We start from the raw sequence: 26,331 nt of genomic DNA on the forward strand, positions 1-26,331 counted from the left end.
TCATGTGTCCTCCTGGTTCCAAGAGCATTCAGCTAAAAAAAAAATCTGTTCCTGACAAGTGGGACGGTTTTTGTGGGATGTGTCCATGGTCCCTTTGAGTTGTTACAAATTCCACACAGAGCCTCACTTCTCCTCCCTTCCCTCCAGTCCTCACAGTGGGCCATTATACTAGATTGGACTGATCCAAAAATGGGAGCTGAGGGAGACTCTCTGAAACAGGCTAGAAAAACTCTCTTACAAATGTGGTATGGCCCATAGGAGTACAGATTTTTAAAGCATTTTTGTCTCTGCTAAATAATTTCCCAAGTTCCATGTTTAAATTCCCTAAGTGCTGGAGTCTTCCCTGTGAGGACCTCACTAAAACTGAGGTAATGAAGGATATGATCAGTCTTCCGAGGGTGTTCTGACATAGAGGCAGGTCTGATTACATCATTTGTTTTGGGTTGAGTCTCAGGAGCTTTATAAAAAGCAGCCCTAAAGGCAAGGAGAGAGAAAAGGGGAGAGGAGGGCAATAACTCATTAGCAGAAGCTCTGTATATGTGCATTCTGCTCTTTGCCACATGTCTACAAGGGAATTTCCTCAGAGTGCAAAGAAACCCGTGAACTGCTGGAACATTATAAGTCTTTCCTTGAGATGTCAGCCAAGAGCTTCAGTATAGTCACAGTGGCTACTGTGCTTATTTTCTTCCAAAAGATACAGCTCTCACTGCAAGCACCGTTGAATGGTAAAGTTTTTCAGCTTTCTATTTTATTGTCTCTTGTACCTTAAGGCAGCCATTTATGCAGAAAAATGGCACCCTTTCATTATTACTATTCAATCATGCTCAAAGCTGTATATTGTTGCAGTCTGCTGTTGTTTGGAGTTAGTATCCTTATTTTAATTTCTCAGAATAGGTATTCTGACTTATACAGGGAAGAGAAATTTGTCCTCTGATTTATTTGGCATTACAGACTTTTTGCATGCTCAGTATGCTTTGCTTTGTTGATTTTTATTTCTCATAAAATGAAGTGGAGACTGGCCCTTTCAGAGTTAGTGTAAGCATCACACCTTTCCCTCTGCCTGTTTATTTTTAAACCAGAGAGAAAAAAATCAATCTCTGTAAAGCACCCTACACACTAGAGGTCATTCTCATATATTGGCAATAAGACTAGTTTCAGGAGGTTGGCACTCCTCCCTCTCTTTTTAGTAGTCAGTGTTCATCTACTCAACCTGATTTTAACCAATTTTCAGTTTTTCAAACTAATTATAATCTACCCAGTGTTATTATAGGCTATGAGGGGAATTGTTCTAAAGTTTTGTGTTACTCAGCATGTATATTCATGGGACAGAAATCCAGGAGATTCAAACATAATCGAGAGCTCTTGGTTCATGGAGAGCTCTGTCAGGACAAGCATTTTATCAGGTTTTTTGCATAAGCAGCAAAAGGCATGGAATTCAAACTTTGAAGGTCATCTTCTTATTTTGTGCATATGTCCTCTGAAAAAATGCCTATAGTCTGTAGAACAATCTTCCACCTGAAGGAGAGAAGTTCCTAGAAATTGATGCTTTCCAGAACAACAGAATAAATAAACCTTGATGATTTACAGGTGCTTTCTGTGACCATACAGAAGGTTTGGAATTGAAAGGATTTGTTGAAAAGATATGTTTTATGACACATGCTGAAGGGAATTCTGGAGAGTGCCCCTGTCTCAGACTTAGGTGGAACCTAGTCCCAAGAAATGGCAAGAGCTACAGTATCTGCCTATCTCAGACATCTTTCCAAGTAGATTATCACACCTACAAGCATGCACATTTGCCTAGCTCTCAAGTGACAGTGGAAATGTATTTTTTCCCTGGCTGTTGATCAGTCAAATGCAGGTACACTGGCTCTAGGAACCTCTGCCATGCCTGGGCACGTAACTGTCTCACTCATCAATACTCATCCCAGTATGAACAAAGAGCCAGGAGAATGTTCACAGACACAGAGCCATTGAATATTCACTTCTAGATGTGAATCCTCCAATTTGACACCATGTGACAGTCTGCCTGACTCTCATTTCATTATCAGGCAGAATAAAAGCAACTGTGGGAATCCTTAAAATCAAAGGGTTTTGGGAAAGCTGCAAAAGGCAGGCCTCAGAGACAGCAGAACTGTGATTGGAGCTAAGCAGCAGTCATAAGATTTGTCAGCAGAAAAATTATATAAGAAGGAGAAAGTAAGGACAAATAGAACAATGGTTTGTGCATTAGCACTTGGCTAGAATAACTCCCTAAGCTACACAAAAGTATATCTAGCAAGATATTAGGAAGTTCTAAGCTTAGTAATGGAGCTCTGTGCATTGTATCTAAGGCTTACAAGCAGGTATTGCATTATAAAAAAGCAAGCACTGTTTTAACCAAAGGTACATGTGCTTATAGAACTACTGTCAATATGCTTTTGCTTTGTGTGATTGGTCAAAAAACTTTTAAATTAGTTGTAACATTAAGTTCTTTGTCTGCTGCTGGGGATGTGAGCTGGTGGCATCTTCCCATTGTCATCACCATGTAATGAGAGTGATGCTGGAAAGTAAAACAGCTCGAGATGTGTTCCCCAGCAGTCCTGTCCATTTGTGATTTGTACAGAGACCCCTGGCTGGCAATAAAAACCTCACTCAGGGTCTGAGACTGGCAGCTCTCTGTGTTCATTCAGACAAAATCAAGAAGTTTCTGCCATCTGGTCATTGATTCATCTCCTGATGCAAGATGAACTTACTATAAATGTGCCTCAGCCCTACCTACAGCAGCTCTATGGCTTTGCTCACCATAAAGTCATAAGGGTAGCAAACTGCAGATCATTAAAATGCTCACAGGTTAAGGAATACTTCACTTGGCAAAAGACTTGAAGCTTTCATTTACTTTTGTGTCAAGTGGCATACCTGACCAAAATATCATAAATGCTAAAAAGCGATTGTTTTAAGGATGCTGTAGATTATAAAAGCATCATTTTGACATCTTATACATGTTTTAATGGTCAATAAGAGCATGAACACAGTAGCTATTGTATTTTTCCAATATTTCTTCAAACCCTGCTCAAATGAGGACATTTCTAAAACCTACTGCCAGTCGTTTCTATCTTTATGCAAGTTTTGTCTACAGAATGACCAAAGGACACAAGCAACCCCAGTAAGAGATAATCCCCTGCAGAGAGAAGGCAAGAGGAGAATGAAGTTTCTCATTCTGAAATCTTAAACATGAATTCTTCTACAAGAGGAACCTGAGGACTTGAGTCAGGATGATTACATCGACCTTGTTTTGAAAATTCCAATGTAAAAGAATGAGGCACACTGGTCCTAACAAAGTGAAAGCAGAGAGTTTCTTGTTCCCACCACATATCAATACAAATAGCTAAATGCATTTGGTTTGCACAACCCAACAAATTAATCCCAAACATTTCACACAACATTCTTAGGGAAGAGCTGCATCTGTGACCACACTTCAGAACACAAGAAATGCTGCCAAGAACCATGTATTGAGCAGACAAGTGCATGTAATGATAAATATTTGCCTGCATGCATACAGACACGCTCACAGGCACACTGAGTGTTTGCAAGATTTGTATTTCAGGACTGTTTTCTAAGCAGAAATAAAATTAAATTAGCAGAGAGTAAAGATGAGCATTAGCCTGATAACCCATACTGTTCAGGTCTGTCAAGATGAGCACCTCTAACGCTGCAGCAAGCTGAGTGATTTTAAGTAGGTTTCAGGACCAGGAAAAAAAAATATTAAAAAGAGCCTTTCGTAAGCCAAGACATTTCCAAAAACATGCAGAGATGCTGTCCCAAGTTCAGTTCCTTAAGCAGTGGATGAGTATTGATCATTTTAACACTCACTCACCCTTCTTGGGATTCTCTGAGTTTTATGGGTTCATGCATCATACTCCCTTTTCACAAAGTCCATCACTTCTCAGTGTAGCACTGATGTTTTTCAAGCTCCTCAACGAGGCATAGGGAGGCTCATTGTAGTTACACTCCACTTCTATTCCTTAGCTTTCTAACTAGAGAAAAATCCCAGGGGTGTACCTACAGACAGTCTGTGGATATTCCAATTAAAAAAAAAAGTACTGAGAGCCGTCTTGCCCCAAGACTGAAGTGACCACAAGAAACTCACCCCTATGGGCAGGATCACAGGGATAATTATAGTTACAATCTGAGTGAGGAAGGCTCATAAAATATCAGAAAGTTTGAAAGTATCTATGCTTTTCTATGTTTTGCTCAACAGCTGGGACTAGAATGATAGACAAAAGTATTTCAACATTCAATGCATGGGTTTAAGTAGCAATTTGTTTCTTTACAGAGTAAGATCAATTTCAAATACTCACAGTAATATTTCCTTTTTCTTTAAACAGCATCAAAATGGTCTTATATTGGTAAGTACTAATTCATACATACAAAGTTATGGCTTTCTTCTGTGCTTTAAAGACAACTGGCCAACTGTATTCTGGTGAGTACTAACTGGGATCACAATCCTTACCTAGGTTTGAATCTGGTCAATTTTCTTGAAAACTGTTATTCATCCACAGGTTTCATATCTAGGTGACTGAGAATCAATTACTGAATTCTAGATTTCCTTGTGGAATGACAAGAATTTCAGCAGACTAAAGCTGGCCCTACAACTGCAGATGGTCCCCGAAGCCCTCTGTTTCCTCAGCTGTCACATTCCAGCCTAGTTCTGCAAAGAGCATTCTCTCCCTACCCACATGAGTCCTCTTTTTCAAGTAGAATCAGAGTTCAGTAAGTCACCTGTATTCTGTTACTGGAGGCTCCAGTCCCCAAAGATCCCAGCAATGACAAAGCAGAATAAAACACCTTTACGAAAGCAGTGTTAATTTGTAACTAATCCTTTTAGTCATCTACTAACTCAGAAGCACGTGATGGCTACTCAGGAAAAGAATTATCTAGTGTTTTTCTTTTAATTGATCAAATCCTCTAGCCAGGTATTTCCTCATTCAGAGTGGCATTTTACATGCCAAATACCCCCACAGAAGTAGATGGTAGAGAGAATCTCAGAAAAAAATGCTTCTTCTTAAGCTTTTGGTGCTGCTCCAAGACAACACAAAGAACCTCTGAGACTGAACTTGCTGCTAGGAACTCCTCCTTTTGGCTGTGCTCCATTTTACCTGACTCTCTTCACATAAGCAGCAGGAGAACTGCCAGCTGCATGTCTATCTGCCAGTGTCCACACATAGAGCTCACATTCCCAGTACTGAAAAAGCTTGACACAGCTGTAACAGAATCCTGGGTTTCCCACTTTGACAACAGCCATCAGATAAACCTAACCCTGCTGGACAGTAAAGAAAACAAGACTTTTTTTACTACCATGTAAGCAGAAGTTTTGCCCTCCTTCCTTGTTTAAATTAGTTACTTCTCCCTTCCTAAGAATTTGGGTACCAGTGCTGATTTCAAAGTATGTTATTCTCAGTGTTCAACTTCATCAATTCCTATTAAGCTCTTCCATACTGCAGTCTGATTTTGACATTCTAAATGTAAGGAGGATAAAGAGAAGGTTCACAAAACAGATTATCTTTTTCCTTCACCTATAGATTTTGAAACATATCTAGAAAAATATATAAAAGCAAATATATAAAAGTAACTTCAAAAAACTGAAGTGGTGCTGAATTTCTACAGAACAGTACAGAAAAGCAGAGGTACAGCATTGATCCCCACAGAGAAAAACAGCCCTTAGAGAGACTGTGCTAAGCCAGGAAAGAGCCCTCCATACTCTTCTACTGATCCTTATGGCATTCTAAATCTTCCACGGTTTACCTTTGCCCCTGAAACACTTTGCAGTGCCTCTCACTGAAATTAAGTCAGTAGGAATGGAAAGGAAATCAAGCCATTAGAACCACAGTGCAGACTGATGTCAAGATGAGAGTCAAGGTACAAGATTAAGGGGGGAGGAGAAATCTGAGTGCTCATTGTTAGAGATTTCTGTTTGTTGAGTATTTTACATATTTTACAATATGTAAAACTGAACGTTGATGCAGTGTTAATACCTCAGGCCACAGTGGCAAAGCAAGATGACACCACATGTGATCAGGCCTTATCTATTCAGCGCAGGCTTTCCAAAGACATGAGAGTTCACCTTGCCTATAATGGAAACTACTGCATTAGATACATCAAATATAAAGGCTAAACCTCTCCTGTTTGCTTCTCCCTTAGCCAAACTACAGCAATGCTATTTCTTCTTCCTGTTTTCACTACCCTTGTATATAGACCAAGAAAAAGTGCCTGGAGGAAACACCACAGAGCAGTGAGGCCTGAGGCCTCCCGCCCTGGTGACACAGGCTTGCCTTGTGTTCTCTGAAATGTAGCTCCACCTTCTGTAAGATGGACAAAGTAGATCAAGGGTATCATAAGGAAAGCATTTGCAGTTAATGAGCTGAAAGAGTGGTTCCAACGCCCCATAGCTCAGGGCAGCATATGCACGCAGATTTTGGCAATCCTGCTGTGTGGCTGTGAGGTGCAGTCTTCTGCCCCAAAAAAACCAGTAGAAGTAGATGTTAGGCTTCAATCCTTTGGATTTTGGCTCTTTTTCTGTAGTGTAAGTGGGCTGGAATGAAATCAGAGAACCAGAATCATCCCTTCAGAGTGGACAAGCAGCTACAACAGAGAAAACTAGCTTTGCAGACAAATTTAAGGTAATAGTGCCAACAGAATTATTAATGTACTTTAGCATGAGAAGAGACAACTTCATGCTGTAATGCAGGCACAAGAACTGTTGGTAATAGACATCAGGCTAATTGTACTTGAAAACTCTTTTATTCTGCTGCTGCCAGATACTCCAATTCAGTGAGGTGCTGAGAACCTGTGCTAAGACCCTTTCACTTCCCCTTCAGAAATGCCAACTTTAGTGAACACACTAGAACATGCCCCAGATTTCTCACACAGCACTTGAATGCAGTAACAGCAACAGCTACAGCCCTTGGCAATTCCCCTATCTCACAAGCTTCTCTCTGGACACATGTGTGGAAGATACACACATATTGGCTCTGTGTGCACAGAATGGTGTCACTGAGCAAAATGGAAACCACGTGGTCATGTCACCATGGCAGGGAGCCTGGGCTCAGCCTTCACCACCACCTCAGCCCTGGGCAAACAGCAGCTTTACAGCTTCCAGCTGGCTGAAAACAGGGCAAAGTGCTCTGCCTGGCTGCAAAAATACCACAGGCATTCCCTGTTTTACTGACCCAATGTATTTTACTACTTTACTTCTGATCAAGAGAACTTGCATAGACTGTGAGAAGCTGGAGCAACACGAATATTAATTGGTCATCAGAGCAACAGTCTGTGGGTACCACTGGTGTCTCATAGGGCTGTTTTCTCCTTATCTGAAATGGGCCAATGTATATACCCTGGGAGGACACGCCACTATTCATGAAGGAATATCTGTCCTGCATTGCCCAGCAGCACCAGCGCTGTTGGGGCTGGCTGGAAAGCATAAAGCTGTCAAAGGCAATGTTACAATGGACACATGCAGTCTTGGCACTGAGGGTGTTTTGCTCAGCTCACTGGGTAGTGGGCAGCCAGACAATCCAGAAAATTATTCCTGCTTTATTTACAGACATCTTTTATTAGATTGCCGTGAGGGCACAGTCAGGCTCAGAGCTATTTTCAATGTGATAAGGGAACATGGTCCTGCAAACTTGTGTCAAGCAAAGCAATCCACAAGCTGGATTTGAGCAGCCTGAGTTTGCACCCCTTAGTGTGGGAGTGCAGGGAGTGCTCTTGGCAGCACTGGGAGCAGTGGTAGCAGGAAGGATCCTACTTCCACTGGCACCAGCAGCTCCCTACCTTAATATGCTCACTCCAACAGCTGAATTAGAGTGTTGAGGGGGTAGAACAGGCCCATGGCACAATTAGTGCTCTGCTGACACAGTCCTCGTGGGATCCTCATAGCAGCAAACACTTCTGAAATGCCCGGGTCACAGATATGTCACACAAAAAGGAAATTACTATGGAAGATAATTTTGCAATACTTCTTCTGTTAATATCTTTTGGGACTTGTAGCACAGGCCAATCTTACATGCACAAGCTGTTCTTTATTCAGTAGTGATCAGACAAAGCCTTTGTAAACACAATGTGATTTCCACTGAATTTATCTGAGTGCACTGGCACAGAAAAAGGAAAATCTGGTTCACAATCAATCATCTATTTTCAGCAGACGTAACTGAGAAACGCCTTCCAGCTGTGTGGCTTATCTACCTTGGAAATCTCAATTTCACATACGCAAAACTAAGCTGCAGTGAGCTCAGCTCTTTGAGACAGGAGTTTTGAGGCATTGAAATTAGAAAGACTATGTGATAAAAGACAGAACTTCTATAAAATCTGGGTTTGTACAAAAAAAGAGGTCTTGTTTGGTTTTGTAGGTTTTTTTTTAATTGAGCAGGAATGAAAAACAAGCAAAATGTTCTATAGCTTAAAGGCCTATGAGTGGAGTTGCAGATTTATGTCAAGAAAAGGGTCAAGGTACATAAAGACTGTGATAGCTGCATAATTTTATAGAAAAGACAAAAGTTTTCCTTCTGAACTGGCAACATAGGTGTGAAGTTCCCATATTCTCCTGCCAGCTTTTCCAGACGTTTTAGCCACCCAATCACAGTACTAAAAACTGATTGGTACTTCATGACTTCCTGGCTGGGACTAGACTTCTATTTTATACATCAATCACCTATTTAATTATCAGGTCTCCAAAGCTGTGATATGTAATATATTAAAATCTTCTTGCAAACTCATTACCTTATCAAGCCTTTTAAAATTATCGAAGTCTTTTTACAATAAAGGCTTCTCACCAATTTTCTGGCATTGCTGTAGTCTTAGTTCCTTGAAAAGTGTTAAATTTCAGTGTCATTGTCATGCACAGTAAGCTTGAACGTAAGAAACTGTCATTTCTTGGAATATTCTAATGCATATTTTCCTGGGAAATATTCTTCAGTATGTATTCCACAGTATGGAATTTATGCTCTTCTGGATGTATTTGTTATTTGCCAAAAAATAGGTAGAGGAGAGGCTTCTATAATGTCAGCACAACACTTATTAGCTTTTTAAAATAATTTCAGCAACTTTAAGATAGTATCACAAGGATGTAAGAAGAAAGAAATTGATGTGATTATCAGTGAACTGGAGTCAAAAATTTAAGTTACAGCAACAGCAAAGCCTATTAATACTGAAAAGCACTGACTGAGTCTGTCAAACTCTGCACACTGCAAACAATGTCACCTGCTAACCCTATGTCTTGAATACTCTTAAACAGCTTTACCAAGAAAGTAAGTCTGTCTTTAAGCACCAGAACTGATCTTGTTGATTCTGTCACATGAACTATGTTTAGGAAAGATTCACCCCACTATCCATTTACTTGGCAATTGTCTTTCATGTAAATAAGGTGAACTGCTAATAGTATCCTTCTGCCTGTTAATTTCCTTCAGAAAATATCTGAACAGGCTTTGCCCATTCAAAGAAGCCACTGGCAATATTACAGTTTTGGAAAAGAAGCCTTCTAATCAAAGACTCAAGGGACTCAATCTACATAGTTGAAGAGAAGTGAGAAATTATATCCTCTATGTTATAAGTATTTCAATGAGGAACAAAAGTATGGGAACAGCAGGCTCACAGTGAAAAGCAAGCTGCCAAGGAGAGTAATTATCCATTGGGCACTAATGAAGTATGTTTTACTTGCAATGCTTAAAGGAAGAGCAGAGGTTTATTCTCTTCTGAAAACAATGGCCTTATGGAAGTAGAAATTTATCCAGGCAGCCCAGTGTCCTGTGTTACACAGATCAGACTGGGTGATCCCTAAGGACCTTCCTGCCTTGGAAAGAATCATGAGTGTTCAGAGACAAGAAGAAACAGAAGTTGCAAGTACCTCTTCTGGTATTTAAATCCAAATCATCTCATCTCACGGTCTGTAAACAGCTGCTAGCTGGTTAATGTATAATTACAGCAAAGTCACAATTAAAATTCTCTTGATATTATCTATTCTTTGTAGATCTTACCTCGGTCAAAAGGCTGTGATGAAGAAAAGTTTCGCCAGAGTTTGAACAAGTTATTGCTGGTCCAATTACCATAACACCTTCAATTTTTGCAAGTTAGCTTTTCACTGTGGGTTATGCTATCCTGTTAGATAGTGCCAGACAGTTTGTACAGTAAGGAAATGTCTGAGGGTCTGATATAATCAGACCTGTCTCTAGGTCACAACACCCTCAGAAAAATGATCATACCCTTCATTTCCTCCATTTTAATGAGGTTCTTTTTTAAAAAACAAAGTCTTAAAAATTCAGAAAAGGCTTCTTTTCCAAATTGTTTGTGAAGACTGACGCAGGAGAATTTCTGTGTTAACTGCAAGTGAAGGTTTGACAAATGTGTCTCTGTTAATTCACACAGGTCCTGATGGAGAGAAGACCTGGCCGAAGAAATACCCATTTTGTGGAGGAGTATTCCAATCACCAATTGATTTCCACAAAGCTATTCTCCAGTATGATTCGAATCTCTTGCCTTTAGAATTCATAGGCTATAACGTGCCCTCCACTGACCAGTTTACATTGATCAATAATGGCCATTCAGGTAAGGGAGCTCACAGACAGCAAGGAATGGTAAAAGAAAGAGCTGCAGGAACTCCCTGTTTTTTTTTTTTAACTTCATGGGTAATCCTTTGATTATTAGATTAAATTAAGCTGCTAATCAGATGAGAAAGCCTTCACATCAGCATACCTACACCAACAGAACAGGCTAGAGAAATTTGGGAAAGTACTAAGTACAAATGGATTCCTAGTAAGTAAAATTTTAAATAAAGAAATTTAAAATAAACTCTAGGCATGCCAGAATTAATGCCCAAGGTTTTCTTATTACTTTGGTTGAGATGCACCGAAACAGAAACAGACTTTGTGATTCTGCTAAAAAGAGGTTAACTAATAACATATGAGCAATGGATCTCTTCAATTCATCAAAGCAGCTCAATTGAATTAGGTGAGGGCATGGGGAAGAGGAAAAAATGTAGGAGCACCATTCTGCTCTTTTGAGTAGAGATAGAAACCTCTTTAGTGTAAGGTAAGATAGACAGTGATACATAGTGATAGGTGAGAAGACAGAAAAATAATTACAAATAGTGTACAAACAGGTCCTCCCCACAGTAGCACCAAATCAGTGTCAGTACAGTAGGTAAAGGCAGAGATGATGCTGTCTCATAAAGGTCTCCCATAATGACACAATATACAATACCAGTGAGTCAGCCCCACCATTTTTCATTCCTTCCTGAAACACTTGAAGACATAGAAATAAGAATAATTATAAAGCCCTCCTTCTTTGTATCCTCCTTTATTGCAGAAGTATCAAAATAACCTGCATTATAAAACGGCTTCTGTTCTCACATGCTTGGTTATGAATTGACCAACATGCAAAAATCACCTTTTTTATCATTCTTTCAGTGAAGCTGACCTGCTCAATTGAACATCATAAGCCCATTCTTCAGTAAGAGCCAACCTCTTGGGACAGACTCCTGGTTTTCCTCTTGACCAATTTCTCCTTTAAAACCAGGTTGCTTCAGACTAGGAATGGCTGGAACATCCTTTCCTTGTGTGCCTTCATTTCCTAAAAGTCCTTCTCAGTCCTAAGTGAAAGACTGAACTGTCACAGTTGAATGCACCAGGCTGATGTGACAGGCAATAGGCAGAGAAGGAAATCTTGTCATTGTGTACTTGAAGGGTGCCAGAGTGCAGAAGGAGCCAAAAGAACAGCACTGAGAGCCTGTCCCTCCCAAAGCAGTCACACAGGTAAAAGCAAATTCCTTGGAGAACCTAAGTCACTACCACTGTCAGATCTCACCTCTAAAACACGAAGTTTGATTATTTCCTAAAGAAAGTCAAGACAAAAGTGTAACCCCCTCAAGAAAATGGGAATTCATTTACAATGTCAGTGCCCTCCTAGAAAGCAGTAGAGATGCATCCTACTCTAGAAACCACACTTAGATATAAATTAATTTACCTCTGAGTAACAAAATTTATCCTCTGTTGGCCTGATCATTATACTATCTGCTGCTAACTTCTTTTTCAGCTACAGGAAACCAGTAGGATGCTTAGTATTGTGCTGTCAAGTCATTCCTATATGATGTTTGATGTTCTTCACCAGCCAGCTCATTCAGACACAATCACCCATATCAGCTAGACTGAAAACAGTCGAGCTCAAAAAAAATCCCGTTTCAGTAGGAGTCTAAAACTACAGAGGGTCACAGCTGTTATTTCGCTACGGTTTTGAGCCTTGTTTCCCCTGAAAAACATGTCCAGGGCAGTCCAAACCCAAACTGTATTCAGTCTGGAAAATAATACAGATAAATTGCAAAATAATCAATCTGTTCTTGACATAAGCCATTGCCTTATGAAGTACCAAATGCTCCAAGTGAACAGCTGAGACGTTTCTGCTGGCTTGAGAATTACTACTGCAATTTCTACACAAAAAACCCCCAACAAGCCAGACTGCCTTCCACACCCAAGAGCCTTAGTGAGGAGAAAGGAGGGTCATGCATACAAAGGTGTTGCTCCAGCATGTCAAGAGAAGAGATGTTCCTTCTTAAGGCCTAGGATTATCTTGCTGTTTGACATCAATGTTCTGGATTTTGGGAGCAGCAAGAAAAGAGGGGAGTTTATTTGGTTTTATCCTGTGTCCCTAAAAGAAGATTAAGAGGCAGCAGAGTTCAATATAACAGGGGATATAAATTACCACGAGAAATATTAATTTATTAAGCAATTTTCAACCATTATAAGGGGATTGAAAGAAGATACATGAGCCTAAATTTTGCTTTGACACATCAATAATTGTTTCTTCAATGTCTGAGATAAATTCACATTCTTCAAAGATTTTCTGTAGCAACAATTGTCACATTAAATTCACGTATTTAGGAAAATAGAAATGGGTAGGTTCTAAATGCTCTAAATCCTGATCTACCAAGAAAGGCTTAAAGAGAACACAAGTGTTTATCTCCTACCATGGACTGAGATGGATTTGAGTCAAGAATCTGCTTTTTTCATGCTCCATATACAATATACTTAGACTCGGTATTTTTATTTGTCCTGTTCCTGAGAGCTATCATTTGTTCCTATCTGGTTTTGATCTGCTTACAGTGAAAATGTATCTGTCACCTGCTATGTCCATCAGAAACCTCCCATTTGAATACACTGCATCTCAACTTCACCTGCACTGGGGAAACCAGAACAAGTCTGAAGGCTCTGAGCACACCGTCGGCGGGAAGCATTTTGCAGCAGAGGTAAGGCAGACCAGCTCAGATCTGGGGAAAGAAGCAAAGAAGGTTGGGGAGGTTCTATTATTTCAAAGTGGGATCTCTGTCTTGGGTGAATGACTGTAAAAGGCTGTGAGGTTCTAAGCCAAGTATTTATCATCTGGGGATGTACAAGAAAAATGGCTTGTGCACAACAAAAAAAAAGATGGATTCGGATGTACTAAGTCAGGGAGCTGGAGTTTAGATTCTAAACTCAGAACTGGGACCAGGTCACTTGAGGTAACTTTTAGCTGTACAACAGCGCTGCTCTGTTTATCTTTACTCACCTTCTCCTGTACAATGACTGTAGCAGTCTGTTATTTTACAGTTTGTTCTTCTGCAGTAGGTTTTAAATATTCCTTCTTATAAGTTTGTCATGGTTCATTCCATGTTACCCATTTGGCTTCCCTGATGGTTCAGTCCTGAGTTGTTTACCCCAAGATTTTCCCACCAAGTGCGTGTCAATCCCCCTGTCTATCAAAGATAGCACACCCTTTTTGTTCTGGAATGTTCACTGTCTTTCATCCCTTCCTCGAAGCAAGATTGGATTGCAAGGTTTGCTCCTTCCCCTTGTTGGCTTCTATTGGATAGCCCTTACCCTGCACTCCTTCCCTAATGCCTTCCCATTGGTAAAAAGTTGTGTCCTCCCCTTATTCCCTCCCCTCCTTAAAAGCAGGTTTTTGCCCTCAGTTATGGTCACTTGTCCCTGACTCCTCAGGGGAAATAAATCTTCCCTGGAACTCAAACCAAGTGATCCCTCTCTATTCCTTCACCTCGGTCCCTCGTATTGGGTCGCTGCTGTGTCACCCACACCACAGGCGTCTGCTGCAGGGAGCTGCGAGCCCCTGGACGCGCTGCCACCTGGGAGCGTCTCCGTAGGGATGCAGGGCAGCCTCTCTGGTGACTGCCCATTGTCTCAGGGAGTGAGCTGGCCAGATTGAACAATAATATTCATTCATAAAAAATAAGAAGCTTGACTAGGCCAATATTCAAGCAGCAATCAATTTATGAATTAATATGGTAAAGTATGAGCAATACAGTGCTGGGTACAGTGGGGGAAGTTTTCCTTCCAACTGCACACTGATAGTTGAGGCTTACAGGTATTTGTAGGGGTACTCATCAGCTTTCTCAGCAGTTTATATTCCAATTTTTACTCATCAGCAGTTTCTAGTCCCAATTTTTACATCACAATTCCATACACTATTGTGATATAGTTGTTCTCAGGATGTATCCCAAAAGGAGTATCCCCAGATGGTGGTGGTCCGGTTCCCAAAAGAAGAAAGATGAATCTCATCTAGTGAAGTCCAGCTCCCCAGATGTGGGTCCACCTTTTAATTGCAAAGACTATAAATCTAATAACAGTGATGTCTTGCTTCCCTTGGTCAAAACTATAAATCCTTGAGTTGATGTTCATCTTCCTTTTTTAAGCTGCTTTTCTCTGCTTTATTAAGGCATGAGATAAGCATATTTCCTTTATGTATATTCTAAAGCTAGAGTTTCAAGGATACAAACAGTATTCTAAAATTATACTTCAAAAGGTTATTATTGCAGAACTCTTTAAGGCTTAACTACAAGCAAAAAGCAACATCCTTAACACTTTAATTCAAATGCTCCTAAGTCAACTAAGGTTAATTGCAAACAAAAGATAGGTTCAAAGGCCTTCTTCCATGCTTTACTTTCTTCAGTTATTATTCGAATTCGCAACTGCCCCATGGTTGGTCTCCACACATACGGCAATCACAAATACACACATTGCCTGTATGTACCTGACACGAAACACAGCAGCCTGCAGTTACAAGTGACAAACTGTTTATCTTTTCTAATTTCTAAACTATGGATTTGGGAATAGATTTTGATAAGCAGCACCAATCAGCAGATATTTACCTCAAAATTATTAAGAAAAAGAAATAATTTGCTTGCATAACAGTGGAGGAATCCACTTCTTCCCTAGTTATATTTAACACTGGGGTTTGCATTCCAAATATTGGAGTGCTAAGGTGTTATTTTTTCAGAAAAGTTTACTAGCACTCCAGTCAAGATGCCTTGAAGCTGAAGTCACGAATCCTCTTGTGTGGGCTGTGTGTAACCCAGCTACAGCAGGACTGCGCGTCCCAGGACTTTCTGCCTTTCTCTAAAAAGATCTTACCACTGCAGCCAGAAGTCACTGAAGAACCTTCCTGCACTGTCTTATCCTGAGGTGGCTGCATGGTCCTTTCTAACTGTGAAACGCAAATGTGAGCATAACCCAGATGTTATTGTAACAAAGTATCTCCTCCTTTGTAGCTGCATATTGTGCATTACAACTCTGAGAAATACCCAGATATAACTGCAGCAATGGACAAAGCAGATGGACTGGCTGTTTTGGCTGTTCTCCTTGAGGTAGGCTGCAGGATCTTTATTTTCTGTTTGTTTAGAATATGCTTTCAATCATTCAGTTATGAGAGACATTTAATGTACAAAATCACCTACATTCTTTACATTATTATTATCACATACAGTGGCTGAATAAAGGATCTTCCTTTCCTCTTTCACAAAGAAATAAAAAGAGTCAGATTCTAGCAGCACATACCAAATCAGGAGCGAATGCCACAAAAAGACGAATTCTGAGTATTTCCTCATGTTTTTTAGTAAATTAACTTCAGCTATCTTAAATCCATTTCTGCATTCATTTGCAAACTAATGATTGGTAGCATTTATCAAATAAGAGGCAACAGTGAATTTCAAGCTCGTTCACTCAAAGCTGCCTACTGTAGCATGAAGCAGTTTGAACACAGCAGAGAGGCACAGGCAGGCACAACCCTGCCTTTGACCACTGTATGTAATTAGGATTTAACCACAGCCTTCTTCCTGCTAACTTCCCAGATTCTTTGAATCACAGATTACAGAAAATGAGTACATTCAGTGACATTTTAAGATGTCAGGACAGCTTTCCAATTTTTCTCTCTTAAGTCCACATATGAAGATAATAATGGTCTTAAATAAAAAGAAAAAAAATTAGTAGCTTGTATGTGTATAATTCTTATTGAGGATTAAAATTCCTCAGTAAGATAACTGTAAAGATAATTTTTAAATGTGAGGATTTTCTGCAGTATAACAAAGCAAAACCACAAGTTTCCACACTTCCATCAAAAAGTAAAATGTTCCAGTTAGCAAACAAAGTTCACATTGGTATTACCCAAGCTCACACCCTAGCACCTCTAAGATTCTGAAAGTAATTTTGTGTTAAATTTCAGTTAATTTGGAAGTCGTAGCTGTGAAAAGTGTTAGAGTATTGTACATTACACTAGAAAATAATACTGGGATTCTGGTTATTTCTAAGCAATGGTATTTGAAAATCAAGTTAATGAACAATGGAGATTAGCTCTTGGAAATCCTTTCAGACAGCTGGTGGGTATTACAGTTAATGTAAGGATACCAGTTTACTATGTCTGGCTGTCAGAGGAGTTGCTCAGCACCAGCTCTGAAGAGTTAATAAAAAAGGCATTGATTATTAGACTGAAAAGCTACTGGTAGCAGCAGAAAAACAGTCTTGTGTGTTAGATGAGTTATAGTCTTGGTCAGATAGTTGAGCTGTAGGCCTGTGGCCCTGTGGTACCCAACAGTGTCATTCTTTACCTCCCCAGACTGTGAGAAGCAGCACTATAAAAATGTTTGTGGGTGGAAAAATGTGCCTTTGACTGGAAACCAGGAGATGATCTGAGAAGCCTGGCAGCTGAGAACTTCTGCCTGCAATGCTTTCAGAGGAAAAGGCTTCTCTTCATTTGCACAGCACTCTGAGCAGGCAAGGGCAATAGGGTCAGTGTACACAAAAGGTCTGCACTGCAGTTGTAAAGGTAGCAATACAACACAGAAGCACTTATAGCCCTGGAGCAGGAATATTTTCATGGCTTTGAGGACAGAGGGAATGTTTTGAGTTATAAAATACCTATGCCATTCTAGTACATTAATATCTGGACAGTGGAAGCCCTTGCCTTAGGACAGGCCAGAAGCACAGACTCATATTCAGACTAGTGATTTGCAGCTGTTGATAATGTGATCATTGCAGATTGGACCCTTCAGCCCATCCTATGAAAAGATCTTCAGGCACTTCCGGAATGTGAAATACAAAGGTAAGTGGCTAAATCAGATTGAGAATGGCTGAGAGTATCAGGTGTCACCCTGAGAAGGATTGAACTGGCTGAAGAAACAGTCCAGAGATCCCACACAAATCTGTCACAGACTGGGAAAGGCTTCCAAATGCAGTGCATTCCTGGGAAGAGCGTATGGCTAGCATGCCCCCTGTGATTTTGACTGGGCCTTATTTGTCCCACATAGTGTTTTTTAGTTAATATGGCCACAGTTTATCTTAGAGGACTCTGATTTGGTGTCTCAGACAAGATTTGTACATAGGAAACTTAAAAAAATGTAGTCCTTATTAAACTGGGATCGCCTCTGCTAAAAGATATTTTTCTTTTCCTAGTGATATGACACTGAAAATATCCTACTTACTGAAAAGCAAATTCACTTCACCTGTGTAGTCATGATGCAATATTTAACACAAACCCCCTTTTTTAGATCAGAAGGTCCTGGTCCCTGGTTTCAATATTCAAGAACTGCTTCCTGACAGACTGGATGAGTATTATCGCTACGAAGGCTCCCTGACAACTCCTCCCTGCTACCCAAGCGTTCTCTGGACAGTTTTCCGACACCCTCTTAAAATTTCTCAAGAGCAGGCAAGTTCCAAGTTCCAGCAAGCACATTTCCCTCACTGGTGTCTGATAAAGAACAGTAAATACATAGTCTCATTTCCTGGATTTCTCATATGTTCCTGTAAAACTGAGCAGTGACCATTGCTGAAATCCTTTAAGTGGGAAGAACAGCACAGAACTGGCATAAATAAATATCCCATTTTGTTTGTTGTTAGCACGTTCTCAGTTGGCCAGAACAAAGGACAGACAGCTGCACATCAATTGGTACAGTATCAGCTTGAAAAAGTTCCAGTCAAGTGAGATGAATTTTGATTTTCATTATGTACTTACTCCCTGGCTCCAAGTCTTTCAATGAGTAACCTGCAGAGTATTGTTTGGGCTCCGTATCTGAACATTAATCACCAAGTGTTTTGGTGTTACTTTGATCCTGATGGACCTGGGTGGGTTGGAAAGTTTCTAAAAAGCTTGTGTTGTGTTATTGATCCATCTTGAGTTCCCTAACTTTTCTCCCATCTTACATTTTTTGTGCTTATCTATTTACCTTCTTTTGCTCTTAGGTGGCCACTTACCTAGACTATAAACTCAAAATCACTATCTTCTGATTCACCTAATTATAGACACAGGGGAAAATATTATTAGCAAAATCTCAGATCAAATTACTGCAAGCTCCTTGTTTTGAAAATACATTCTCAGCTTCTGTCAGACCATGTCTCTACCCAAATAAAGAACTCTTTCAAAAAGTAGCCTTTAATACTACTTAGGAGTTAGACTGTGCCAGGGAGAGTATGCTGGGAAGTTTACCATGTTTCCTCCCATTGAGTTTTCCTGGCCAACAATCTGATAGTAAGCAGTAGTTTCACCAGAATGTAAACAAAATACAGGTATAGACTTGGAGATGTCACACTGTTTAAACATTATTCTGTATTTGGGTTCACAGGCCACATGAAACTTAATTATTAATGTATCCCCTTCCCTTTGACTACACCTTCTTCTTTTTTCCAAACACTCCCAGTGATCACACACAGGCACTGCTTTCTCTGTATTCTGTGAGCTGATCAGGTGCATCCCTTTATAGTTACTGGCACTGGAAACAGCCATGTACTGCACAGAGCGTGATGACCCAGAACCCCTGGAAATGGTTGATAACTTCAGAAATGTTCAGGAATTCCATGAAAGACTGGTTTTTATCTCCTTCCGTGAAGGTGAGTTGTATGAACGCTTCTGTGCAAAGAAACAGTGCACAGTGATCTGTGTAAATGTGAAGTACTGAAATGGCAGTCCTGTCCGACTGTACCACTACAAAAACACATCTGTCTCCCTGCAGTTCACTTTGTTGCCTTTTCTTCTCATATTGCATTGTGCATGGGCAACTCTACAAGAATAAGGTATTCCCAGGGTAGGCAAGAATTTTTTTCCACAGTGGGTAATCAGAGAAGCCCTGCAACCCTTCTGATCAAAGGCAAGGAGATAAAATAAGGAAGACATGATTGGCCTTGTCATGCTTTGCAGAAGTATTTGCTGTCACTCTAAATACTAAACAGCTCCACAGCTGAGGTGTTTCAGCCAGTGTAAGTGCTTAAGATGGCCTTGTCTCACCAGTGACATTTGCTGTTCTCAGCTAGGTCAGGCTTGATCTTATGCAGACCACACATTTAAAAGGAGTCCTAACTTCAGGGACACTGTTTTGGGGAAATTACACAGAATCAAAAAAGGTCCTTGAGGAATTCAAGCTTGGCAAATAAATATAATTCATAACACTGGATTCAGTGCTACAAATTAAAAAAAAAAAACAAAACAAAACACCACCATTTTACAAGGAAGAACTGATTCAAAAGCTTAACTCTGCAGTGTTACACAATGACAACAACACGTAAGTTTGGCTGGGGGGCTTTGCACAAAAGTCTGCATCTGTGGTGAGAAGCTGAGCTATACCTCACAGAAAGGCCTTTGAGTACATTGTGCAAAATGTATTGTTCCAACTTCTTTGTTGTCTTGCAAACATTTACTCTTAAGGATCTGTGAAGCTGGCGTGGACACTCAAGGTAGATGATTTTAGGCAAGCCACTGCACTATTTGAAATTATAAGATTTATAAAAGAAAAAGCAGACTTCACCAAAAAGATTAGCCAAGCAGTAAACTTTCACATTAATAAAATGTGTTAGCACATCATTTCAACTTCGCCTCCCATTTTCTTCACTGTTTAGATGAAAAAACAGAAAACACAAGTTGTCTGTTTTGGACACAACAGAAACAGTTCCCTGCAGGCACACTGCAGTAGCTCTTCTTGCCATTCCCCTCTGCAGACAGACCCTTTGATAAAGTATCTCTTCTAATAGAAAGTTATAAAGAAGAAAAGTGAAAATTAGAGATCAGCCAAAACAAATCCTGGGCAGAACGTTTCTCTGAAATCAGAGATGATTTAGATTTGTCACCAAAAGTTGGCTGATATCTTAAAATGAGAATTACATGAGAAGTGCTCTTGTTGCTAGATTCTAAACATAATACTTAAGAAGATTTTACAATTTAACAAGTTTACCAAATTGTCAACAGTTCCTAACATCTCTGTGATTAATATAGAAAGTGATACTAGTTGCACAAACAATATTTTGAGTAAATGAAAAGATGACTGAATAGTGAAAGAGGGGAAAAACCAGATTGTGTCAGCCTTTTTTCTCCTTTTATGGGTTGGCCAACCAGAAAAACACCCCCCATGGCATTCTTATATGACCACAAAACGGTTAAAACTTTCTTCTCCAACCTCCAATCTCAAACACTAGCTGCTGGCTGCTGACTAGAGAGCTAGCTGGGTTCAGAATGGTTATTTAATCATCATCTTCAGATCACTGCTCAAGCCAGATTATGTGCAATGATTTCAACCAGCAGAATTTGCAATGCAGTTTCCACATTTCTGAGACTAAGGCTTCCTCTGCAGGTCTTAAATCCCTGCACAATCCACGGTAGCAATGCCACTGCAGAAATGCTTCCTGAAGCACCAGAAGTTCCAGGGTGAGCACCACCCTTGTGATTACTCCAGGTTCACCACAGAATCCTCTGCAGCGATCCAACTTCTACATTTTCTACCCTCATCCTCTGTTTATCACAGTTTCACTACCTGTGGGCCTGGCAAGGGTATGTTGTCAATTCCTAAGAGCACCTACAAGCCATTGATCTGCTGAGTCCAAATGGTCAGTCAGAAATGAGAAATGCAGTGTTCCATCTGTTTCTTAAACTGACCTTTCAGCACCTGACTATATTCTCTCTATAAATCATACTCAGTACTTAATAGTAGGAGGTAGAGAGTTACAATCCATGAAGCCAGTAACTGAAAATCTGACACTATGCTTTTCATCTAGGAATCTCCAAACATTTCACAGAAATAGTGTAAGCATTATTATTTCCATTTATGGGGGAAAATTGGATCTAGATGTGACTCTCAAAATTGTTGCTGTGAACCAGAGCCAAACCAAATAATAACATTTGGTTCTCCCTCTGCTAAGGCACAATATTGGCTCCCACGCAGAGATGACACCAGCCATAAAAGCATTTTCAGTGTATCTTTAAATCTGGCTTGACTTAGCAGAGTTAAACTGTAGGGGTTATTGCCCATCTGGCTGTTCACACCCCAGAGCTGGTCTCCATGGCTGTGAAGGACATTGCTCAGTGCTACTTTAATAGAAACCCCATTCAGTCTAAGTACATTAAGTTACAAAAGCTCATTGACTCTATCAGTGAACCGTAGAAGAAATGTTCAACCCATTTCAGAAAGAGTATTCATTGCCCCTGTAATCTCACATTCCACTTACTGCAGTCACAAAAGCTTCCTCACAGGTGCAGCCCCTCACCTAAAGGGCAAAATAAGGAAAGAAAGGGAAAAAAATAAGAAAAATAAGGAAAAATATGTCCTGTCATCCTGTCAAAGCTCAATGAAGTACACCTGGCTGCTGCAAGTGCCCAGCCTGATGCAGTCAGCTGCACTTCAAATAGGAACAGAGCACACCTATTAAGAAGAGAAGGAAAGGCTATGCAGAGTGTCAAGGATTGAGCCAGGCAACCACTGAAATTTGTAAAAGAAATCCTGTTGTGCAGACCTAAGCCGCTACCAAGCAGGTTTTCAGAAAAACTTTTCTGCCTTATCACTGACAAGCCTGAACTGCCACCTTCCCCTGAGCACAGACACCACAAGATGGGGCCACTGGCCTGCGTTTTGTAGCAAAATTGAAAATGACTGAGGTGTTCAGTCATCCACATTTTTGACGCCAGTAATGACCATCTAAATTCACACTTACTATTTATAAGAACCACATTTCAAAAAGCCTCTAATCTTTAAGGATTACAGCAAAACTCATGTGTGTTTGTAATATATTTTGTCTTGTCAGCAATTTATTCCAATAAAATCCCCTTCATATAAATGCAGCTGGAATTTGCCATGATGTTCAAACCACCTGAGTTAAACAGGAACTCGTATCTAGTTTTGATTAGGGTACCAGGCTGAAATACTATCTTACTAAATTTTCTAAGACCCTCTCATCACACAGAAGTGCTCCCTGCCCTTTCCCTTCAAACTACAAGCTCTTTTTCTACAGTTATCGCTTTGGTCTTATATTTTTGTGTCCATTTGACACCTTTACTATGACAAAACTCACCTTTTACAAAACAGCTCCTCTTCAATTCCATGGATTGCAAGCTTCTTCCATTCAGCTGGACTTCAAATTAATGGGTCAAATGCAGTTAACTCTATATTTTACATTTGTGTTTCATCAACAGCTGATTTAATAGGAGAAAATATTTAGATGGAATGCATGAAACCTGTCAGTTTGACTCTGAAAGTGCTCTGATGTTGCTTAGTGAGAACCAATAATTTGAAAAAATATTTTTAAAAATGTGTAAATAAATTAAGAAAATGCAGTTAAGAAAAGGGAGATCACCTCCAGGATCTTTGTGGAAGTCAAAATAAATAAAAAATACCTTAATTGCCAAAAGTTTACATGAAGCTCACTAAGAAATATAGCATTATGATAATCCTGAAATCTTTGTGAAAACAAGGGATCACTCAGTTTTTCATACCAATATCCTGAATTCATTTTTACCTTCTTTGATGCCTTTAAGCAGTGTTCTCAACAGCAAAGAATATCATTCTTCAGCTGTCCACAGTCAGTGGTGTTCTGTGGTGTGAGAGAACAAAAGAGATTGAATTTAACGTCCTTGATTGGCTGGGTTCAATTCTTTGGGTTTGTTTATGAGCTTTAATTTATTATAGCCCAAAAACCATACTCCTGCTATGACCTGCTGTACCGGGGCCTCCACACTGGCATTGTGACTTCAGCATGTGTATCATATCACAGCACTGTGAACTGTGGAGCCAGCTGTGGGACTGGGACATTCCAGAGAACATCTGTGCAAAGTCGTCCATTCACAGTCACAAAGTGGTGTGACAAGGCTGTAGAAAGGTTGCTGATGCAGAAGGCAGACTTATGACAGATCAGAGACTCACCTTCTCCACTCAAGGCAATGATATTAACACTTGTGCATGTTTTCCCTCTTAGGTTTTGTGGTATCTGTTGTGATAGCCTGCATTCTGGGAGTTCTCATCATTCTTGCAGTAGCATTCTGGCTACTGAAGAAGAAAAGGTAAGATGTCTGGCTATCGTATCACAAAAATATTCAAGCCATATTTTCCCTCTGACATAGAGAAGTGCTTGCATGTCCAAAACTTTGGGCCTTTTTTATAGGGATAAAGTTTGATCTTGCAGAAGACATGATCTCTTCCTACAAACTATGATTTGTTTTTATTAGTATAGACATTATTTCCTTGTGTGATACGAGGCTGGGTCAATAAAAGACTTATTCAGTTTTCCTATTTCCCAAATGCCATTTGTTCTTTTCTTGTTATTTTTGCTAGCACTGCTGCTCCTAATTGCTTTTTGGATCCTTCTATTTTTTCCTGGAACAGTATGTGAAACAAGGAGAATGGAATTTTAGGAAAACGTCTCCCAAAGATCACAACCTTGTAGATGAAGAAATATGTACTGTCAAAAGATCATTAAGCCACTGTTTGCTGACAAAGCCAAATCCTGGGGAAAAAAATCTAAGATTACAAATTTTGCTACAGCCTGATTTCCTTTGCATTCAGCATTGACCTTGCATACAAAATGTGGTCTGCTGAAATATTTGAAACAATAAGATACGTGACATTTGCACTAGTACAGAGAAAAATAATATCATACATGCATAATGGACAACTTTAAGTAACTAATTGTGCTTTTCCTTCGTTGGCGTTACAGTTATTTAATAAATTTGTTTTATTTTAGTTGCAAAAGGGGAGGTGGAGACAACAGAGGAGTCATCTACAAACCAGGCATGTACAAGGAGAAAGAAGACATCTCCAAAATTTGATGCCCTGCTCTGTCACAAAAGCCCCTTTTCATTCATAGCACTGATTTATTTTGAATTAGTGAAACACATCACTTGTTCTTGGCTGATGATAACCCTCAAGAGAGTTCTAAAAACACATACCAGCCGAAAGTTTTCTGCAGCCCTTGTTGTCTTGTTTTCCAGAGAGATATGATCAGTGAATTCCCCTGAGCTGAATTCCTCGCCACATTCTTTTCATGTCTGCTGCTTACTGAGTCTGGGTGTTTGATTTTACAGTTAATCCTAAACTCCAGTTTTATGGTTTGTTTAGCACAGGTTTTCCCATAGGTATTCAAATCTGCAGACACTCATCAAGCTACAAGAACTCTTCCCTTCTAAAACAGGGCATTGGTTTTAGCAGCATGAATAGAAACAAGATAAAGGGCAAACTGTATTTGACACCAGTATTTGAACTGGGTTGTTCAGCAGATACAGTTTTGAAAAGTGCAGGATATGATGTCAGTGTATTCACCAGTGGAATTGTAATATCAGAGGAAAAGACAAGTGTAAATGCAATGAAAGCCACGTGGATTATTAATGGGGTTCAAGCCCAGGTACTCTGTGCTGAAAAAACACTACGAGGGGAACAGCTCACTTTCCAGCTATTACACAGCCCTACAAATCTGTTAAGGAAGTCAGCCCCTCACTGTCACAGGAATTAGAGAAGAAGACTGTCTTATTATTCTGCTCTTATTTATAGTGTATGAATGATGTGAAGATAATGTAGTTGCTGCTGCTTTTAAGTAGACTTCTCATTTAACCACAAAATCCTGATAGATTTTACTGTATATATTACAGCTGCAATTACACAGTATACTTTTTTTCCAGTTTACTTCTCTTAGTAATCTAATTCTTAGAAAGAAATCTAAATTATCTTTTCAAACCTCATAAGCTAAATATTCGGAGTTTGATTATGCATTTTGGAAGTGAGAAGCATAAACCTGATTCCACTGCAGACAATGTGGAAAGCCATTGACTTCAGGAAGAATTCGGTGTATCCAGCCTACCCTGATGCATACAGAATTGCTTTCAAGTCTGACATCTACCTGTACAGATCTGAAATGCCTGTACTTCAGTATGCACACAGGAAGTAACAGACACATGAGTATACCTAAAATAACTTCAACTTCTGGTCTGAGTGCTGCTATACACTACTGGGGAAATTTCAATCTGAACTTTATCCTTAGATACCTTTTGTATTCCATTGCAGCACCACCACATCTGTGACTTCAAAGAAATAAACTCTTATCATACATGTTTTCTCCTTTCAAGATGGCAGATTCGGACTGTTTCAGCATAGATTGTTTTAGATTCTTCCTCTTCCATCCCCAAGTAAATTGTGTGATGTCATAAGCAGGCTTTTCAGTGCAAGGAGAAATAACTTATTAATACTAACTGTACATGAAATATAGGAGCACAATTTTACAACTGAGTACACTGTATATGCCAGCATTTTTATCCCACATAAACAAGCACATAGAGGTAATCTTGTTGAAATGTTTGAAATTACTTAAAAAGCAGCATTTGTGTGCTGTGGAGAACATAACTTACTCTTTGAATAAAACTCTTTAAAGACAAAATTTTTTGCTAGGTCTTTGTCTATGCTTCTCTTGTTTCTTCTAGAACAGTAACATTTTATTGCATATTTTGACCTTTACCTCAGCTGATTAGAAACATCCATCAGTCACTGTCTTTGTACTGTCACTTTGCACTGCCAGTGATCCTTAAGCTGAAAATAATATGTTTTCTGGTCTCTGCAGCCACTGTCATTTTATAAATCTATTGAAGGATTGCATTTTTAAAAAATAGTTTCCAGCATATTTCTTTTGTCACACTTACACACATAAGATGTCCAGGAAAAAAATCAGGCATGATCAGAAAGACAGATGTAGCTAACATGCTACCATAATAAACTAAACCAAGTTTAAAAATATCAATTCCCTTCTTTCTTAA

At 39.7% G+C, this 26,331-nt stretch overlaps 1 protein-coding gene across 1 annotated transcript; it reads left to right on the plus strand.

Annotated features, from left to right (window-relative positions):
• The first annotated feature begins 629 nt into the window (after positions 1-629).
• On the plus strand, positions 630-24,360 carry CA12 (carbonic anhydrase 12). The gene is made up of 10 exons (XM_030955467.1): positions 630-725; positions 4,365-4,385; positions 10,396-10,575; positions 13,125-13,267; positions 15,563-15,658; positions 17,325-17,388; positions 17,834-17,991; positions 19,043-19,169; positions 23,511-23,595; positions 24,276-24,360. The coding sequence occupies exons 1-10, from the start codon at positions 635-637 to the stop codon at positions 24,358-24,360; spliced, it is 1,050 nt and encodes a 349-aa protein (XP_030811327.1). The 5' UTR covers positions 630-634.
• Positions 24,361-26,331: the final 1,971 nt, after the last annotated feature.

The sequence above is a fragment of the Camarhynchus parvulus genome, chromosome 10, assembly GCF_901933205.1.
Source record: "Camarhynchus parvulus chromosome 10, STF_HiC, whole genome shotgun sequence".
NCBI classification, from domain to species: domain Eukaryota; kingdom Metazoa; phylum Chordata; class Aves; order Passeriformes; family Thraupidae; genus Camarhynchus; species Camarhynchus parvulus.

Coding starts and splice junctions, on each gene's coding strand:
- CA12 (XM_030955467.1), top strand. CDS start 635: ATGTCAGCCAAGAGCTTCAGTATAGTCACAGTGGCTACTGTGCTTATT. Junction 13,268..15,562: donor GGAAGCATTTTGCAGCAGAG/GTAAGGCAGACC, acceptor CCTCCTTTGTAG/CTGCATATTGTGCATTACAA. Junction 19,170..23,510: donor TTTTATCTCCTTCCGTGAAG/GTGAGTTGTATG, acceptor TTTCCCTCTTAG/GTTTTGTGGTATCTGTTGTG.